The following is a 16,679-nucleotide window of genomic DNA, read 5'->3' on the forward strand; positions in this document are numbered from 1 at the left end:
TAATGGGCAACCCTGCCTTACACCTCTTCCTAACACTGCCCACCTGAGCAGTCTGAGACATGTACAGGTTGCGGATTAGCCTCCTGTCCCTCCAATCTATTCCTATTTTCTGCAATAAACTCATTAGTTTTTCCAAATTCACTCTATCAAATGCTTTTTCGAAATCTACGAATTGGGCAAATACTTTGATTGTATTCTATATTCCTCTCGATTAGTGATCTCATTACTGCAATGGCATCACGCGTACCTCTTCCCTTCCTTAACCCAAACTGATCATCCCCTAGGTAATCATTTGCCCTACTCTCTACCCTTTGGTTGATGATCCTGAGAACAACTTTAGCTGCGTGGGATATCAAACTTATCGTCCTGTAGTCCTCACATGATGTAGCCTTTACCTTTTTCAGAATAGGAACCAACACTCATCTCACAAAGTCGTCCGGCCAGATTCCTTCCTCATAGATATTACGAATCAGCCCATGTAGCCTCTTCCTCCCACATTTTCCTAAAGCTTTTAGTAGTTCCGCAGGAATGTTATCCACCCCCATGGCCTTATTTAGTTCCATCTCCCTTAATGGCCTTTCTATCTCATCGTCGAGTATGCCTGGACTTAAGCTATCTTCCTCAATTTCACATTCTTCTTTTATGTCTAACATTGTTGGTCTAAGTTCTTTACTATATAGTTCTTAGATATATTCCTTCCATCTCTCTTGGATCTTTCCTGTGTCAACTATTAATTTACCCGCCTTATCTTAATCTGATGGACACTACAGAGAATATCCATGAATAAATCTTTTAAATTAAAGTTACGGTTTAGTTGGGAAAAGTGGATGATATCTGGTATGAAAGACTTCACAGAATCAGGAAGAATTAAATGAGTGTCTTATGAAGAAATAAGCCGGTGGATCCTGGAAAGTTGGCAGGGTGTCAGAGTGACTTGTGTAAAAGATGGATTTGTAAAATCTTTAAGCAATATTTCAATGCCAGTGCTAGAAGATGAGGAAGAGTTAACTTCAGACAGTGGACACGATGATGTGCCTGAAGAGGTAATAAATGCACTCAATTCATTTAATTGTGATTGTGGTGACAAATTTGTTGGATTTGAGTGATCTACCTATCCTATCATATATTTATACGTATGTGCATATAATACGACGTACTCTATGTGTACGTAAAGTACTATGTATTAGAATAAAGAAGTCCTACGTATTAGAATAAATGAAGTATAGAAATTATATGTTTCTTCTTTTTCTCATGGATTTATGAGATGAAATAACTTTAACTGTAGCAGATCTGTATGAAATAGAATGCAATGAGAAATACATGCTTCCAGACTAATTTATTTTTGCGAAACTCTTCTATAAATTATTGTGTACATAGGCGTGTAAATGTTTGGGTTTTTTAAATTTTAATTACATAATGCGCATCGTCATTTTTTCGATTATCTGAACATTTTTGTATAGATAATGCTTGTGTTATCAATGGGAAAATATGGTAATAACAAAGTTTTCGTGGGTGGTCCACTGTGTTAGGGGTTCCATCTTGGCCGACATATGGATGCTCAACTCTAGAATCATCCTTAGGGCAAATGAGTTCTACGAGCGAGCGAATGTTCTTTAGTCAAGCTTTGAAATGTCAGCCAACATGGAACTCCCAACCAGGTGGATGACCCAAGAAAACTTCATTGAGCGGATATGCTGGGAAAGGACCAGATCTTAAAAAAACAATGGTATGAAAATTGTTTTTCCAATTAACTGATTCTCCAAGTAAAATTTTTTTATCTTTTTTTTCATCTGATCGATCATCCAGATGCATAATGCCCTAATTTTCTTACTTCATGGTTGTGAGAGTAAACATCCATGCTGTGACATGGTTATGTCTTCATCAATGTTATAGCCTTTTTGTTTAAAATGACTAAAATCTTGCTGCATTCAGCATCTTACTGCCTCCACTCTATTTTGGTTTTGCAGTTTAAGATTTATAAGGGAAATAACTGTAATAATAATGCTTATATTAATCTCAGGATTTGGTAAAACAAGTATATGATGTATCATATCAAATATTAAGTATCTTGGAACTCCTGTAGAAAATTAAAGGATAATTTTGTTAAGAAAACTTTGTTGTTCTCTTTGAAGGGAGAAAGAGGTGAAATAGTTTAAATATATACAGAAAAATGGTTAAAGAAATTTAGATCCTGCATACTATAATTTTTAGAAAATGCAAATAAGCTATGGGGAACAGTTTTATGTTTTCTTCAATTTTTTATAAACGGTTTATCTTTCCATTGAAAGAATAAGATAATTGTGTTTTTGGGTGCTATAGCTTGAATTTTCAACATTTTCTAACTGTTGAAGGATCAATGCTGCTTCCAGGAATTACCATCATGTATGTAGATTGTTAGACTTCTGTTTTGCCCTCAGTCCTTGAGGCATCTTCAGGTCGAAGTGATCTGCATCACAATTTGGCCGCTATATTTAGGAGAAGCAGGCTGGCCTGGAGTGTTCTGCTTGGCTCTTTCTTGGCGGTGAATGAGAATCACCCTTTTCCACGTGGAAGTCAAGGCAGTGCTCAGGGTTGATATTATGAGGAGTTTTCATTATTCCTACTGCTTCTCTTATGAGTCTTGGATATTAATATTTCTCCCTTGTCAGGTGTGCCACGTGCAGGTTCCGGCCACGTATTTTTGGTAATTGCCGAGAGGCAGAACTGTTTCTTGTCTGTGGCCCTGTGGTGCTCCTTAATTCTGCAACTAATGGACCTTCTGAATGGATCGACCAAACAGGTAGGTCCATTAGATTCAGAATTAAGGAGCACCAATTGGCCACAGACAGGGAACAATTCCGACTCTCAGCAATTGCCAAAAATGCGTGGTTGGAACCTGGAAATACGATTGAGTCCGACCAAGCAAATGCGCTGGCAAGCGAGAAATGTTAATTCCCAAAAGTCATAAGAGAAGCAGTAGAAATAATGAAAAATAATAATTTCAACCATGAGGATCGCTACATTCTGACTTCCATTTGGAAAAGGATAATTCCAATTCACCGCCAAGGAAGAGCTAATCAGAGCACTATGGGCCAGCCAGCATCTCATATATATATAGCGGGCAAATTATGAGGTAGATCACTTCGACCTGAAGATACCTCCAGGACTTGGGGGTGATGCAGTTGTCTAACAATCAACCTACATGATAGTAATTCCTGGAAGCAGCAATGATCCTTCGTCAGAGAGACGTCGCAGAAGCCTTAGGATTATTTTATTGCTGCTTTACAGCTATCTTTTATTTGCATCAGCCATAACTCTCATAGTCCACTTTTAAAGGCATGGAAAGGTATAAAATGTGAGGAGAATGGCCCCAAACCCTAAAGTTCTATTTAGACCCAGAAAATATATAAGCCTAACACGTAAGCAGTTGTCGCTTAGAACAAGTTTTGTTGTATCATGCAATGTAATATGAAATGTCAATGTATTTGAAAAATCTGTGACACTATGAAAAATTTCACTTCCTCCTCTGTGTGTGTACCATGTTAAGTTGTTACTGCTGTCAAGATGCTTTACCATCTGCTGCTCTTCTCAGTTTTCTCTGGGTGGGGGCTATTAATGTCACATTCACTGTCAAACATTCAAATCAACATGTCAAATATTATTTAGTTATCAGAAAAATTATAAGATTATGGCACTCTGATAAAATTATACCAATATCTGTTTATCAGTTGGTATTGATATTGTCATTGATTGTCTGCTAAGCCCTAGTTTTTAACTAATTTTTTTTTATCATTAAAAGACATTTCTTGTATATTAATACTCATTAGTTTGCAAAATTGATATTTTAATCTATCACTGAAGTAAGCAATACATAATTTATTTTTTGCAGGCATTTGAAGAATTTGTGGCGACTTTTCAGGATAACCCTACCAAATCGGGAAAAGTTTGGGTTAAGGCTGGTACTTATGATGCCGGCAGGAGACGTGAGTTGGCATTATTTGACTTTTTTAACTAAACTGCCCCCTGCAACTAGAGTATTACCAAATTATTGTGTGATATATTTTTTGAGAGAATAAACTGTGTAAAAAACAAGAAGAAACTAATGTATTTTTGAATTTTAAATTGTTTTTTTGTCATAATATATGATAAGAGATTCATATTTTAGCTTGCATACGAATCTCATTAATAGTGGCATTTGTTGCCCTCTAGTGGCATTGCCATTCCATCAAATTTATAGAAATAATTTGTCATTCACCTATGTTGATTATTAATGAATAAATAATAAACCGAGTAGTGACAGACACACTCTATTCTCTGCCTTCCTTCCCTCTCTCTGTGCTTCCCCTCAAAGTATCCTCCAAACCCTTTCCCACACATCCTTTATTGTGATGTATTTTTCAGAAAGTTGATAGAAGATGCCTATTAATGTAAAATTGGTTGCATTTGTCCAGTTGAAAATTGCAAGAAATCACTATCGGTTGTTTCTTTGAATAAATTATATATTTTGAAGGTAACGACTATGTCTCCAATTGCCCAGTTACTATGGCACTTTCTTTGTGTGTCAAATTACAATTAGCAAGCTACTTACAAATTGTATTTCACGAAAAGTGTTCACAAATTAGGGTGCAAAGCTAGAATTTAACAATCTTAGACTTGCACATACTCAATTCATTTTCGTCATCTTTGCAAGTTATGATTAATTAAGAATATTTTAAATTAAACATTTAGAAGAAAACTTGTTGTTGAAGATAATTTCCCTGAGGAAATATATTTTGTCACATTTCAAAAGCAAGTTCAATATTTATGAATGAAAAAAAATAGTCAGCTTTTTCTGAGGGTGGCTGGCACATGACACTCTACAGCCCCTCTGTGGATGGGAATCATTTATACAACATATTTTAAGTATTTGTGTTGTGATTAATGTAGATTATTTTTGCTCTTAGATGTATACCACCAAAATTAGTGTTTTTAATATAAATATTATTTTTGTTGCTCTAAATACATAAAGTTAATCTGAAGAATTTCAAAACCAGTGCATCTGTATCTACATATTTCTCTTTCTTCCACAAGAGCATGTGGCAAGAGTGGGCATTAGTGGAACTTATAGCTTATAAATACAATTGTATCATATAACTTAATTATTAAATTCAGAATTCATGTTTGAATGATTGTTCCTCTCATTTTTTACTGTTGCAATGAACACTTGCAAGGGTGGAAAAGGTTTCCTTATTTGTTTTAACAACTGCCAATTGCCATAATTTCTCATTTTGGATTTTTATTACAATGTTTGAAAGTTTTTCATTAGGCAATATCAGTGTGGATATATCAAGGTTTCCTAATATTCACATATAGCTATCCCTCTACTCTTCTATGTTCTAAAACTTCTTGAATTTTATTTCCTTGCATTCATGTTTGTGTCTTGTTCCTTAAGGAATAGGTAACATATTACTTTCTCCATTTACTTCCATGTTTTAAAAATAAATAGAAAATGGTAATTTTATCAAGTTTAATCTCTGATTTTTCCTTTGAATGGTTTATGTTGATAATATTTTTCAACTGCAGATGAAGATACTAAAGAGAAGGGGAAACTGTACAAGCCTACTTCAAGGTTAGCAGAGCTGGCTGATAAGCTTAGTACTCCAGAGAGAGCAATGGAGTATGCAAAGGTTATGACAGACAGAAGTGGAAGCAGTGGAGGGAAGGGGGATAAACCTGATAGACCAGGCAAGAAAAAGGAAAAGGAACGCAAGAAGAGTAATTTGGAGCTTTTCAAGGAGGAGCTTAAGTTGTAAGTATAGATTCTGTTCCTCTGCCACAAGTCAAAAGAGATGATTGAATTTACCTTACCTTTAATATTCAAAGGACTTGAAGCGTGAGGAAATCAGTCCCTATTGTCATAAAATAATATATAAGGGCAATGGTATTTTCACTTTAGTCGCAGTTATGATTATCAATGTTTACGTGCAGTCAAATAAGGCTGGCAGCATTGCCTGAAATAATAAATCTGATGTTGATGTTAGTGTTTTCTTTATATTTTCGTAGAATCCAAGAAGAGCGGGAGGAGAGGCACCGTTATAAGGGTGCTGTGAGGACACATTACGAGGATGCACCACCTCAGAAAGGTGGACTTGTAATTTTTGTTGTTGTGCTTATTCCCTTAGTAACATCCATTCTAATCACTTTTGAAAATTTATCTGTAATCATGACTTAAAATGTTTTATTAAGCTTAGCTATCTATTGTAGTTGCTGATGAAATCTATGCAAATGAACTATTACATATCAAAGCTTTACTTTAAAAGTCAGATGTTGGGTATGCATATGTTTTAAAATTTAGGTTAAATTATGATATAATGACATTTTGGATTGGGCAGTGTTTACATTTATTGATGTTTTCAACAATTGGGCTGTATTTAAAAGTGTTTCAAGTAATTCATTTGCTTTTTAATATTATTTATTCATTTAAATTGGAACAGAAGGAAAAGTGTTATATATTAGAGAATACTAAACATCTGGGTTTTAAACTTGCTAAACTTTTAACAAATGGTGATTTAACAATCAGACTCAAGAGGAGAGACATGGACTTCAAAGAGAAGAGAGGAAGGAAAGCTAGATGCAGGTGAGATAGAATTTTAAGTTTTACCTAGAGGTTAAGGGAAGTTTTGCTTGGGGTAATTTTAACAATATGCTGCAATTGTAATATGAGGAATTATTTCCAATTTCGATTGTAAATTAAATATTATAGCACAGGATGTCTTTTTTGTTGTTCTAATGGGTACATTGCATTAGAATTTGATTGCTCATGATAACCACGTGCAAGGTCTGTCCCAAAAGCAGTAGGACTTATTTTTACCTGGATAGACGGACGGGCTGTGGTTTCTCTGGCTGGGTTTGAGTCTCAGAAAAGGATTGAGGCTAGTGCCTATTGGCTCTCGGCCTTTGCAGAGTGCCAACGTTTGCAAAACCTCCATAATGCAACCTTGTTACGCCTTATCATGAGCCAGTTATTAGAACAGCTCTACGCCATCAAATTTTGCCTGAAACTAGGCAAAACCGGGAAAGAACCTCATTACATGCTCAAGTTTGCTTATGATGATAACGCGATGGATAGATCGGGTGTTTTTGAGGGGCACGGTTTTTTCGGGAGGGTAGAGAAGAAGTTGAAGACACCAAATGTTCAGGATGCCATTCAACCTCAAAAGTGACATAAATCCTACTAGAGTAAAGGCTTTGTTGAAAAGGGATCGCAGATGTGTTTTCAGGGTTTCTGATGAACTTGGCATCCCTAAAAGTGATGTGCATCGACTTGTGACTGAAAACATGGACATGAGAAAGGTTTGTGCAAAGCTGGTGCCATGAGTGCTGTCGCACGAAGAAAAAGAAACTAGCACGTGGATCTGCCAAGTGCTTATCGACCATGTGAGTGAGGATCCAAATTTTTTGACCTCGTCCCCACAACCCAAACAGGCTCGTATGTCCAAATCACAGCAAAAGGGCTGTCTCATTTCCTTTTTTGATTGCAAAGGAGTGATTCACCAGGAATTTGTGCCACCTAGACAAACCATCAATGTAGCTCTTTACGTGAAAGTCCTTGAATGAAGGAGAAAAGGCATAGTCTCAGTCCACCCAGCAACGGCACGGTCGTGAAACTTCATAATGGCAATGCCTAGCCGCACTGTATTCCACCTAATGGACCAGCAGACCCAGAACAACATGGCAATGCTGCCTCAGCTACCCTAAAAGCCTGACATGGCCCCACCAGACTTCCTCCTCTTTTCCTACCTCCAATCCGTGCAGAAAGGACATCATCACAGCTTGGTGGAAGCATTACAACAGGCTGGGATGCAGGAGCTTAGCAGCATTCCAGGCATTGCCTTCTAGAAGGCGTACAAGGTGTAGAAAACCCACTGGCAGCAGTGTGTGGATACACCAGGGGGCTATTTAAGACTTGTGATTGTATCAATTCTGGCAATTAATTTTTTTAATCAACTCAGTCCTACTACTTTTGAGACACCTTGTATTTGGCTAATTGACAACTTTATAGGAAAAAAGTTAATTAGTTGTGAAAAAATATTTCGTTGAAATTCATCGCTTGATTGTGAATACTGAATCATAGGAAAGGAGGTTCTGTAGCAAGTAGTTTGGGAACGCCCACAACTTTGCTTTGACTTAATTTTATTTTTCATATTAACAGTTTCTGAAATATTATGCATATCAGAAAGCAAGCAAGCATTTCAAGTTGCAAGAAAATGTGTTTGCAAAATGCTACATGGCAAAAATTATTCCTTTGCCACTCTGAAATCTTACTAAGTTAAACAGAATAGCTATTCTGTTAACTTTATATGGTACATATTCTTCTGAGTTACAGCATTTTGGTAATTGTATCACTTTCTTGATTATTACATGATGTATGATCTTATTACTGGGTGATAGTATATATTTCAGTGGTCTTGGCCAATGAGAGAAGGAATGGCTTTTACTTATTTCTCTTACTGAAAGTCGTTTAATTCAATCCTTTCAGATATTTTACTCGTATTTGTATATAACTTGAGCTTTTTAAATTCAAGTGAAAACTTGCAAACATGTCGTACCAAAAATATCTGAGTATAAATCATCCCCCAAAATTAGCGACATATTTTGAAAGAAGGTAATTCTCAAAGATTTTTTGCTTAAGGATTCCAGGCATACATGACCAAACTAAAGTACATTACACATTGTATCATGACAATGTTAATGTGAGAAATAGTGGTAATTATGAATTACTTGGTATATTTTTAATTCATGTATTTTTAACTTTTCCTGCCCTGATTTTGTCAAGGTTACGAAAGGAAACTAAAACACCCTCAATTCTCTATATTCAATTTTCTATATTCCCCTATCTATGGGCACTTGTTACATTCATACTCTATTTTATAAATACTACTTTCTTTCTGAAACCTTAATATTTCCTGCCTTGGCATTCTTTCCAACCACATTCACCCATGACTTTCTAAGGCTGGAACTTGTGTGTTAGAAAATTGTTCTTGCCATACTTTTTTTCGTGGCATTTAATTTAAACAAAGCTGTATCACATCCAAAAGGATATCATAAAATATGCTACCACGGAGTAAGGGGATTATAAACAAAACTTCCAGTCCCTATTCTTTAAAAGTACTCCTTGCAAAGATATTCACACTAACTAATTTTCATCAAGTAATCGCAGCTACTATGTAAGGAATATAATTTTCCTTTGTTTTCAAATGGTTACCAGAAATCAATAGGAGGAGGAGGATATCATAAAATATGCTACCACGGAGTAAGGGGATTATAAACAAAACTTTCAGTCCCTATTCTTTAAAAGTACTCCTTGCAAAGATATTCACACTAACTAATTTTCATCAAGTAATCGCAGCTACTATGTAAGGAATATAATTTTCCTTTGTTTTCAAATGGTTACCAGAAATCAAGGCCTCTTGGCCTTTGGCCACTTTATATGGTTTACCAAATGCAGAGTTGGCATGAAAAAAATGTTTTGCATGCATTTCATGATAGTTACTTCATTTTATCTTATTCAGTAATTTGCAAACCAGAGTCGACATTGTTTGTGCCAGAAAAACTTTGTTTCTCTCTCCCTTCCATTGGCAGATAACCTTTTGCCTTCGTTTAATGAATTTCTCATTCATTAAAGCTGAGAAAATGCAGTTTTGTAAATTTTACCAGCATAATTCAGGCCACTTATATTAGATGTTCTAAAATAGGTTACAGTTTGTCTCCTTTGAACCATGGAATGTTTATTGCCTGTCTGCCCTCATTGGCCATCTACAACACAAATGAAATTACCAATTTTGCGTGAAACAATTTAAATTCTTAGATAACTAGAATTGTTTAATTGTTTACATCTTGCCACCCATGCATACTATAAGAGTAGTATAATGCTAGAAGCAACAGGATGACCAAAATTTAATCCTTCCTCAAATTTTTATAAATTATTTTTCATGTATGTCAGAATCTTATTGAATGTGTAAAGGTAGCACACGTGGAAAAGTGAATATTAAATTTACTTCGATATGTTTCATATATTGTCAACATTTCATCACAATTAAATGCCCTTTCAATTTCAGATTCCAAGTATGGATCATATGACACTGGAGATCCATCGACTACTAATCTCTACCTTGGAAATCTGAATCCTAAGGTAACCAATGATTAATTATTGTTTTTGCTATTATTTTAATTTAATATAAACACTTTTTGTTGTATTACCTTGTGCAATAAATAGTCAATGAAAATAATGAATTCATTGAGTTATTAGTTATAGAATATTTTTCAATTCCATTGCTGCCATGTAAGGATAGGTATCAGGATATCAACAGTTACAATAGTAAACTAAAGCTCTATCGCATTCCAAGTAATTGTAACCATATTAGAAATTATATATGCAGTACAGTGCAATGATTTCAAAGTGTAAAAATTATTTTCCTTGACTAGGATTCAAAGAGGAATAATCCCTCTAAGCCTGGCCGAGTGCTTTAACCAGTTAATTCTCTGCAGTGTCCTCTCACTCTTGAAAATTTTAAGGGCTTTTAAAGGAACAAGATGTAATGCAAAATACCATAAATACAATGTCACAGCTATTCATAGTCTTGGACATTGTGTTGCAATGCACAAGGTTAAAGCCAAATTTTAAACCCTGGGGTATTAGCCTTTGAATAGTTATTTGTTCAGTTTACGAGAAGTTTCATACTATCACAAAGTTTTGCATAGTCTTATGTTTTTTCAAGTTTCATAACTAAAAGGTTGTATAAAATGTATAGATGTAAATGTGCTGCACAATACATTTTTCATATCTTAATAAAAATTTAATTTAGTTTCCCTCCTGTTGAAAGTAATGCTGCCTCATGAAGGTTAGCTAAAATATAGAGAGTAGTTTCCATTATTACACAGCAAATCATTTCAACATGTGTGTTGCCCCCACAAAAAATAGTCAGGAAATTAACCCTTGATGTTTATTTTTTTATTTTAACAAAGTACAGGCTGTTGATTCCACCAAATTTCATGTTTGAATTTAGATGTGTTTTTCAAAAGTGATGATGTTACCGAATTGAAATTACACTTTTAAAGCCTTCTTAGCATTTGGAATACACTCAATGGCATATATTTAGAATTTCTTCGCATCATAAGGAGTCAATTATACCTCTATGACATAAGCCAGAGAAATATTATTATGTATTAATAGAATGGTAAAATGACAAATTGTGATTTCGAGTCTAAACATATTTTTGACTCATTTGTCTAATATTTAGCATATGTTTGTGTAGCTCTTTGTAATGTATGAAAGCTGTAATTCTTTCATAAATTATATTCTCCTTTCCATCTTACCATTTGTGATGTTGATTTTTTACATTTCTGTTTTGCTGTCATTTTGTCGATTATCATGTTAGGCTGTGTCTTTTAATCATCCATGAAACCACAAGCTGTTGTAACATAGGAAATAAAATGAACTGGTGAAAATTTTTTTTGACAGATTACGGAACAGCAACTCATGGAAATTTTTGGAAAATATGGCCCTCTAGCAAGTATCAAGATAATGTGGCCTCGATCTGATGAAGAGAAGGCAAGAGGTCGAAACTGTGGATTTGTTGCATTCATGAATCGCAAGGATGGTGAACGTGCTCTCAAATGTCTAAATGGTAATAACAGCTCTTCATCATTCCTAAAAAATAAGATTGCATCTCAAAGCTACCAAGTTCATTCTTATGTCAGAGTCTTGACTGAGAATGTGATAAATAAAGAACATAAACAAAATTATAATTTGGAACTTATGTTAGTTTTGTTCAATCTGTTAAAAAAATTTGTTAAAATTTGGCGAGAGTAGTAGTCCATTATGTAAATTTTTGGTCTACTCTGACAGAAAGTCAGAGTAGACCAAAATCTTTCAAAATCGGTCTTTGATCTGAGGGTTCAGCTTCAATTGTGAGGGATGCCTCTGGGCATCCTCAGTTACAGCCAAGCTGTTTGATTTTTTGGGTATCTGATCTTCCTGGGAAACCACAGAGAAAGAATTGCCCCCTCCTGTTATGTGAATTTCTAATGCATTGTGCTTAATATTGTGGGAACTTTACCCTCGTGTATCAAACCATCCTTTGGGTTGATTACTGTTCTTTTGGTGCATGGTACATTAAGTCAGTTCATAAATGTGGGGGGGGAGGCTGGTCAAATGCACTCATGGATACTAAAATTATTTTTTTCTCAATTTTGATTATCATATGATTCCATGGATTAAGTTTTCTGTTCAAGAAAAGTTATTATGTAGTTTATTTCCAGGGAAACTTCCAAACTGTAAAACTTATCATTTTGTGAGAAAGTACTAAATTATGTTTTAAAACCATCCGTTGGATGGGACGTTAAACTGTGGACTCCTTGGCGCCTTTCATTAAATGTAAGCTAATGCCGATGCCAGGTTACTCTCCACCCTTCCTCCTTTCCCATCCATCCCAAATGGTGCAAATGACCTTAGCTGTCAGTCGCCTCTCCCAGAAGTGCTAATATGTTTGTAAAAATAGCATGAGATAGTTTATGAGAAACTGAGAATACTGCAACTTATGAGTTGATACATTAAGTTTGCGATAAATGCCTACCATTTGTTTGATACTATTGGAGAGAGCAAGATGTATATGTACTTGATTTTATAGATTTTTTGGTATTTATACATATCTATGTTATTAACAAAATTGGAGGGAAAATCCAGCAAAGAAATGTGGGTTTTCCTTAAAGCAACCATTTAAATTTGAATGACTAATGTATTAATTGTAATATTTATTTTTTTACCAAATTAGAGTATATAAATAAAGGGTTAGAAGATAATTATATATGGTTTCCTGTCCTTGACATTTGGTTTATTTACAAACAGGCAAAGAAGTTATGGCTTATGAAATGAAGCTTGGTTGGGGAAAAGCTGTCCCAATCCCACCTCATCCAATCTACATTCCCCCTGCTATGTTGGAGCTAACACTGCCCCCACCACCTTCAGGACTCCCATTCAATGCTCAAGCTGATCGAAGGGATCGTCATAAGGTAATGCACATTCTTATCAGCTGAAATCAACTTCACTGTGACCACGATATTACTATTAATGGTATCACATCTTTCTGGGAAATCATAACTGGCACAGGGAACTGCCCCATTGCCCCATGCGAATTTCACATCCCATTGCACTCTATATTGTACTAAATCTAATGAACAACCTAGAGTGAAAGGCATTCTCTTTGCTACCCTCCTTGAAATAAAATGTTATAGCCCATTGCAATTAAAATTATAAATTATATTCCTTAGCATGCATTCTGTAATAAATGATCCATTCTGTTAAGGCTTGTTTAGTTAACTGTTTGTTTCCCATGATCGTGTTCTTGAAGCCACTTCCTCAATTAAGTGATAACTACCATTAGTGATGCAGAATGAGATAAAATTAACTGATAGGTTGATATCCTTGCAAAATACACTTATGAATTTGTATCTCATGGATTGATAAATTAATCAGCTGTGCTGCACTTTGATTTAATTCTGTAATTCAAGATAAGTTAGATTATGGCATGAAAGTTAGCCTTACATTGGCAAATAAATGGGCTACTCTTCTCAAATGCCTAAACTTATGAATTGGAATATTGTTACCACTCCCGTCTTAGTCATTCAGGTTCACTTTAAATGTTCTTCCACTTGGTGGGCATGGTTAAAGTCTAATCCTTAACCCTGAAGGTAGCAATTAGGTAACTGTTCGCTTTGAAGACATTGTTTCGTGAAGACTCAAGTTTTATTCCTTCCTCTCAATTGTTCTTTTTGTGTTATTTCACTTTGTCGCAGTTCTTAGTAGGCCGTAAAATATTCTATCAAATCCAATCTTTTGAAAAAAGGTGTTAAGCGCCACAATTTGTTATTCATGAGCATTCAGGTTTTTCAGAAGTGGTATTCCTTCATGAAAGTCATATAGCAAGTATACGTAGGCATTTTGATTTGAGTTCGTTGCCCTTTAAGCCCCCGAAGATCTTATAAGTTGATATAATTATGTTCAGAATGTTTGGATCTTTATCATTACTGTATGACATACTTTCTCCATCACAACAGTTGCCTTGTGTAGGCAATCTAAAGTCAGTGAATCCAGGCCCATTTCAGTTCATTTGTGTTGGTGGCGTTAGGAGCAGATATCCATAAATGCCTGATATTTTGAGTTGTTTTTGGAAATAGTGATGACTACAAATGTTCAATTGGGCTAATTGATTCCAAAATGGTGGCAGTAACTCAAAATGTAATTTGATATCTTGTTATTAAATGCAATTTATAGATATAACATAATGTTTGTGTTACATTTTAGGGTTCAGAATTGTGGCAATTCTAATGAATTAACTACATTTCTTAGCATGTTGCAAGCATGTAAGTCTTCCGTTATTACCTCTGACAGATTAATTTTGAAATTATGATAATCAGTGGAAATTATAGTAACCATATATTTAATTGCTGTCCAGGCTTAGGCATCATAATCTCATATGTGTATGCCTTAGTACCCCTTTGGAGAAATATTTGTGATTGTTGTTGGGTAGAAAGGAATCAAGACCACAACCAATAAGCATCAATAAGACATTTTACAAATTATATGGGCATATTGAAATGGAAAGTCTCCTATTTTTTTTGTCATGGACAGTCAAATTTATTCTCAACTTTGCGTACATCGTTAGAAAGGTAGAGCGTTTGACTATTTTTCTGCCTAGTCGCCTTGATGATCTATCACTTTTTGCATCCTTGTAACCAGCTTTTTAATACTGGCATCATACCTTTCTCCTACTGCGTCGCAAAGCTAATTGATGACTGCTTTTTGCCATTCCTCGTCTGGCTTGAATTTCTGTCCACCAAGGTGTTTTTTGAGAGCTGGAAACAAGTGGTAGTTGCTGGGGTTAACGTCCAGGCTGTAAGGAGGGTGCTCGATGATATCCCAGCCAAATTCATTGAGTAGGGTGGTCGTTTGATGTGACACAGGTGAACATATGCTCCTACTCTCCTATGAGGAGAGTAGGAGCATATGACTGTACGTAGCACATTACTGATTAATGACAGAAGCCCAAAACTTTCCATCAGCACTATTAAATACTCCCCTTCTCCTAGCCTCCCCATTTTGGAATGATGGGGAAAGTCCAAAATAACCATAATCATGTGCTTTAAACTCATGTGATTTTTGCTTTGTAATTTTTAAATGTTGATATTATAATTTGAACTTTTATAACAAAAATTAATAATGTGTACAAAAATCATCAGACAGATTTAAGGAATACATGATATATCTCACGAAGGAATCGATATTATAGTAATTAGAGAGTTCATAGTATGTTTATAACCTCCATTGTTTATGGTAAGTTCTTTATCTGCTTAAACTCAATTTTTCATGAACAAGAGCTGTCCAGAAAGTAACTTGTGTTTTGAAATAAAATATGAACCTAGTGACAAGACAAAGTTTTATTATACATTTGAAAGGCCCATTTTAAAACTATTTTTCTTATTAGTAGCCATTCTAATTGAGGCATTTATCATGGAATGATAAATAACTTGGCTCTTGTACAAACATATGCATACACAAATACGCAAACTTTTCAATATCGTCTCTGAATAATTCTGCCACCTTACATTTTAACCATTTGTTTACACCAGCATGCAATTTTGCGTCACTGTCAGAGCATTATGTTGCAAGCCACGTCTTCATCACTGAAAAGAGGTGATAATGTCTTATCCCCAGTTATGACATGATCTAAGAGTGCTTTATCATCTTTGTCTTAGACAGCGATGTAACAAGATGCTGTTTTTTTGTGGTCTTCTATCAAGATTCTTGGCACCCATTTGGTACAAAAATTGTGATAACCAAGCTTCCCAGCTACAGTTTCATGCCATAGACTTCATTTAATTTGCAAAAAATTAAGCGTGAGATCCATAATTGTAAGTTGGTGATTTGCATGAAATGTTTTGTTGATTTTCATTGTCAGTTCATCTGTCACAAGGCTAGGAAACCAGTGCAGTCCTCGTCGTAAACATTGGTGCGCCCATTTTTAAGCTGAGTGTAGTACTGTCTCACTCTGCCTTCACTCATTATTCCATCACAATACACTTTGCAAAGTTGCCTATGGATTTCAATTGACTAGTGGTTTTTTGCCAGTAAAAACCTAATCGCCTGTTGCACTTCACAGCTTACAGGATTTTCTATTGCAGCTCACAGTTTAACAGTTCACTGTGAGCAAAGTAAAAGAACCACAGTCTGCACACTGCCATAGCTGGATGTGCACTGATTGTAAGAATGTTTAGACACTTAGATGGCTTTAGCCCTACCCACCGCCACGCTAGGCTGAAACGTGAGTTACTTTCTGGACCGCCCTCTGCATTTGACCATGTTTCTCGACTTTTTCTTATTAACAGTCATAAGCCCATTGACTGGCAAAGACAGTGCCTCCCTGGCATCTGTGAAAGTGCCTTCGCATACAAATACGTTAATTGGCCATGCTCCATGCTACGAATATTTTTCTATGTTGTTTATGGTGCAGAAATCATTCTTACGTGCATTGTCTTTTCAACAATCATTGCTTCTGTCCTCCCAAATTTCTATGGTGTGATAATTTTACAGCCTTAATTTCACTCTTGTATGTGTAATCATTTTTTGAGTAATATTTTTGCATTATCTGGTGGGGGGAGGTATT

General features: G+C 35.4%; 1 protein-coding gene across 1 annotated transcript in view; it reads left to right on the forward strand.

Moving 5' to 3' along the window:
* LOC139688171 (U2 snRNP-associated SURP motif-containing protein) overlaps positions 1-16,679 on the forward strand; it is a 62,923-nt gene that overhangs the window by 5,066 nt on the left and 41,178 nt on the right. The window contains exons 3-9 of the mRNA XM_071585598.1: positions 3,869-3,962; positions 5,542-5,767; positions 6,022-6,101; positions 6,539-6,595; positions 10,077-10,150; positions 11,480-11,645; positions 12,866-13,029. Coding sequence (XP_071441699.1) covers positions 3,869-3,962; positions 5,542-5,767; positions 6,022-6,101; positions 6,539-6,595; positions 10,077-10,150; positions 11,480-11,645; positions 12,866-13,029 — 861 coding nt within the window. The remainder of the gene's footprint in view (positions 1-3,868; positions 3,963-5,541; positions 5,768-6,021; positions 6,102-6,538; positions 6,596-10,076; positions 10,151-11,479; positions 11,646-12,865; positions 13,030-16,679) is intronic.

Source organism: Hetaerina americana, unplaced genomic scaffold, assembly GCF_022747635.1.
Source record: "Hetaerina americana unplaced genomic scaffold, ioHetAmer1.1.p SCAF_2, whole genome shotgun sequence".
In the NCBI taxonomy this organism is placed as follows: Eukaryota; Metazoa; Arthropoda; class Insecta; order Odonata; family Calopterygidae; genus Hetaerina; species Hetaerina americana.